Source organism: Adiantum capillus-veneris, chromosome 30, assembly GCF_014529385.1.
Source record: "Adiantum capillus-veneris isolate H3 chromosome 30, ASM1452938v2, whole genome shotgun sequence".
NCBI lineage: Eukaryota > Viridiplantae > Streptophyta > Polypodiopsida > Polypodiales > Pteridaceae > Adiantum > Adiantum capillus-veneris.
Window position 1 is genome coordinate 90,763,436 of NC_140960.1, and position 4,749 is coordinate 90,768,184.

At 44.1% G+C, this 4,749-nt stretch overlaps 1 protein-coding gene across 1 annotated transcript; it reads right to left on the reverse strand.

Moving 5' to 3' along the window:
* Positions 1-362: 362 nt before the first annotated feature.
* Positions 363-4,175, reverse strand: LOC147418388 (protein PHR1-LIKE 2-like). The gene is made up of 7 exons (XM_086506642.1): positions 3,275-4,175; positions 2,862-3,075; positions 2,398-2,474; positions 2,250-2,307; positions 2,084-2,168; positions 1,930-1,999; positions 363-1,808 (listed from the first exon to the last, which is right to left on the reverse strand). Exons 2-7 carry the CDS (start codon positions 3,070-3,072, stop codon positions 996-998), a joined length of 1,314 nt encoding a protein of 437 aa, XP_086362768.1. The 5' UTR covers positions 3,073-3,075; positions 3,275-4,175; the 3' UTR covers positions 363-995.
* Positions 4,176-4,749: the final 574 nt, after the last annotated feature.

Consider the following 4,749-nt stretch of genomic DNA (forward strand, 5'->3'; position numbering starts at 1 on the left):
ATGTATAAGGCATACCTATCTATGGAGGAGCATCACCAAGCTACTTGTACAATGAAAGTTCATGCAGCTAATGGACTCGCCATTCATGTGAAAGGCTATTTGAGTGCACATATCACGTTCTGCCTAAATCGTTCTGCCTAAATCGTATGCAAGATGTTGAAGTTAATCATCCTTGCATGCAGTAACCCACCAGTAAAGAACATTTCACCCATCAAAAACCAATTTCACATACCATATGTACACTCTTTTACGCTTGCTAGGGTTCTTGCGGACAAAGGCACTCCATGAATTGGACCATGACAACTCGCTACCCATTAACTGACACCTGAAAGTTTATGCATCATGAATAAGCCCTTCCTGCGTCTACGATCTCAAGTGTTCATGGGTTTCTCTTCATAACTGATACATCAGAAGTTCTCCAGTGTCTTAATGATCACAAACATCTAATTAGAGACACTAACATTCAAAAAGAGTTCACATTAGAAGCCCTTTGTTCCTATTCAGGAACAAAGCAGGAACAAAGGGCTAAATGGGGGGAACAACAGCGGATGCTTTAAAGAAAGTAGGATAGGATGGATCAATGCCTGTCCAATGCATTTCCGTAGCATCGTGATTACTAGGGTGCAATGAAACCAATCTGTGAATCTTTGGAACTTGAATGTGGAAATTTCATAGTTTTACTCTCATTTTGCAGTCAAGAAAATGCAGACTATGACTCCGTTACTGTCTTCCGAATTAAGGTCAGCATGTGCCCATACACAAGCTAATCCAAAGTCAAGTGGAATGACGGCAATACAAGCATCTCACAAAACATCCTGTTCCGATCGCTCTCAAAATTGCTTGCGGTGGCAAATATCCTTTAAAACAGCTGGCTCCTCTTCACTAACGGCAGGTCCTGTACACTAAAGTCACTCTGTTGCCTCCTGGAGGTAGGTCGTAGGTACAATCAAGGCCGTAACAAAAATTGAAATGCTCATAGCCAAGAAGAAACTCAATTATTTGCTTGCGGAAAACCCATTCAAATCAAACCCCCTCTGCTGAAATCCAATCCCATCATTGTTTGTGTTCAAATCGAGTCCCTTCCCTATGCCATCGGATCCGCACATCACAAGGGCACCTGATGATCCCAACATCCTATTTTTCTCATGCGATGAAGCCAGACCGATGACCTGCTCCATCGACAATGCAGCTCTTCTGGGCTCTGGCCTTTCCACACAATGGAAGGTTCTACAAGTCTGCTCGCAATCTCTTATTCCTCCTTGTTTATGAATCCCATCATAGCCTTCCAAACCACTAAAATGCATTAAATGCACTGACCCCTCTGAGTTGCTTGTATTCATTGTGCACGCATTGCTTGATGATCTCTCATCTAGAGAGGAACACCCATCTCTTGATGCAATCACTATGCTTGGCTTGACATCTTCCTCCTCATTCTGCCGCAATTGTGTGTTAAAATCACAAACTTTTAACCTCTTGATATTACCTGATTGTACATCAATAGTGCTGCCAGCTACATCGAACCTCTCATTATACGTAAGAGTCGTTAGACAGCTCTCTGGAGAGCACTCTACTCCCTCAAAAGCATGGTGAGCCGCCGCTCCCTCATCCGCATCGGCGCGAGGAAGACTGGCTGCCAGTGAGAAACAATCATTCGAAACCTTGGACGCCAGATCCGAAAGTTCGGCACGGGCAGCTTCGAGTCCAATATTTGCGACCGTCTGACCTGCAAGAGTTTGTTGTGCCTTTTCAAGAATGGATTGCAGGTACCTACCTTGCGCCTCAATGCGCACTTGTAAGAGCCTTTGAACCTGAAAAGACCCAAGAATGTAAGGCACTTCTTGCAATCAAGCTAAGGTGAACACAAGTGTGCATATGGATAAATAATTCCCAGAAGGCACATGTCGACGCATACGGAACAACTTGCTTTACCTCCAGCTGCTCATGAAGCTTTCGTTGGACTTCGATTTGAAATCCGAGAGCATCATTCACCTGTACATCACTGAAGAAGAACAAAAACGAACACATCAGCCAACTAACTTATGCCAAGTAGAGTCTCCTTCAAGGGTTCAAGAGATGTTCTCACTCAGATAGAATATCTTGGCTCGTTGTTACGAGGGCGGGCGTATGTGTAGCTACAGACGGAGAGGCTTCAATAACATCTGCATCTCCTGCAATTACCAGTTGTGGAGAGTGTAAATGAATACTCCATGACCAAGGAAAACTTTTAAGTAAACGGGCAGCATAATTACCAGGTTTAGCCAATTCACAAGCTCCATCTCTATGAGGTTGTTTCCCAAGACGATACTTCTACACACACATCCCACCATATTAAACTTAGCCAGACCTCGAACATACTTCAAACCACAACCTTCTGTTCATGTAGCACACAATGCAAACCTGCAAATGACTCTTGAGATGATATAATGTGAGGCCCTTGACATTCATTAGCCTCATTACAGACTTGGGCGTAGCCTCTGCAAAAAGAAGAGGAAACGATCTTAGACATCGTAAAAGAGAACCACCAAGAATCTTTTGGCCAAACCCTGGCTCATTTTGCATATGCTAGCCATGTGCGCACACAAACACACAACAAACACTTGCAATGATAAAGACCTCTCCTTGAAGCAACACTATGGGCATGCAGTGGATGCACGCACACACCCCAAAAAACCCAGAAAATCCAATCAAATCACATTAAAAAAAAACCTTAATAGTAATCAAAATCACCAAAAAAAGGCTGAATTTTGAGACCACGCGCCTAGACATGTGGGTTAGAGATGGGACATCAAATCAAATATCTGGCACCAGAAATTAACAAACATGCAGGGAGTCGACAGATAACTAGAAGGCATAAAACTTACTATCAGCCCCTCCAAGCTGAGTAACTGCATCAACAAATCGCATGTGAAGCTCGGCTGTCCAACGCAAACGTGGCTTGGGGTCTGTTGACAGAACAACAGCTCCATCTCCAGAGTAATTGGCTCCTGGCTGCATTTTTCCAGCAAATCCCTGCATGTGGTGAGAATACGCTCCTGCTGCTGTAGTACCTCCACAATTCTCCAAGCGATACATTTTCTGCATCAGCAACAAAATACAGCAAACATTGGCATGCCACTTCTTCAAACACCAACATCAAATACACTTCATTTCAGAGGAGAAAAATTCTCCTCAAGAGATCTTCACGTCTTCCCACGCAGACAAACTCTCGTTTTTCAAAGAAAGTCGCCATAGACATGTCAAACTCTACAGGCCTTTCCATTCAAAAACGCTGTACCTTGATGGAAATTTTGAAATTAGGGAAGAAGTCCACCGCTTGGTCTTGTTCTTTATCTCAACCTCCCTCCCTCTCTCCCTTTCTGTTGAGATGAAAGGAAGCGGGTGTGTGGCGTGTTGCTGGAAGGAAGCAACAAGAAGCGTATTGATGATAGAGGCGTTCCTGCTGCTGTTGATGTTGTCGTAGACAGCGGCAAAAGCTTCTGGAGATAACAACTTTAAGCAGAGACCACAGAAAGGGGAATTCAAACACTTCCTCTTGAATGCGAAGAAAGAAACACTTTCACCAAGAACCGCAGGTTGCTGCTTGGAGCTACTCCATATCCCGAGCAGAAAACCAAGAAATGTAGGCTGCGAGAAAGCTAAGTTTCTTCGCAGGAAATCTCTACAAAGCTATGCTTCAGGAAGCGCTTGACCCAACAGAGAAAGCAAGACTTTACAGGAGCTCCTACGACATGGAAGCAGACAGCGGGATGGAAGTACATTTTAATCAGAGGGAAAAGATCCGAAACAGAAGAGAAAGAGCGCGATTTGCAGGAAAGACAAACAGACAAGTCCAACGAGAGGAATATGCAAAATTCCTGCACCGGATTAAACAAAGAGAGCAGGGCGGGAGGAAGGGAAATGGGTCTGTACAGTGTTCATGCATGTGTGTGTGTAAGTGGGTTTGTGTATGTTTCCGCGTTCGTGTGTTGGGCTGTTAGCGTGTCTGTGTGTGTGTGTATGTGTGTATGTTGTGTGGAAGTTTTGGCAGAAGAAGTCAAGGTGCCCAATTGAGAGGAGGTAAGGGGAGCAAATATTTGTAACGAGAAAAAGACGCCAAAAAAATGCAAGCTGGGAATCTTTGCCCTTTGCGCACTTCAAGACCCCCGCACTCTCTCTCGTGCTTATTATTCAAGGCTCTCTCACTCACACAGGCTGAGAGCGGCTCTCTCTCTCTCTCTCTCTCTCTGGAGACCAGTGACCACCCCCTTCATATTAATTCTCCCTTTATTCCTTCGGAAGTTCAGATCCTTCCCTATCCTCTTCCAAGTTCCTACAAATATTATGCTGTCTTTTCCATTTACTTCCTGCCTCCAACTATTGTGGCTTATTGTACCTCAATCTGAACACCTCTTTAAATTGCAAGCAATGCTTGGATACCCTAGGGGCTATGGCTGTGGCAAGCTTTTGTGAAATCATACAAGAGAGCACAGTGACGTTCACATGATCGGAGGCAAACAAGCCTTAGAGGACTCGTTTAGAACAATACATAACATCTTGTAATAGGGAAAGCTTAGGAGTGTAGTGGTTTTTCTGCCAAGCAGATAACTTGCAATCCTGTGACTCTCGAGGCTCGGCCGAGATTGTTGTATCTTTTTTATGTTCTTAATACTATCCACTCACAATTGTGAGTTTTGTAAAATAAAAAAAAGGATACCCTAGGGGCTTGCTTGCATGCTCAATGACACAAGGCCACACACATCCATATCTCCA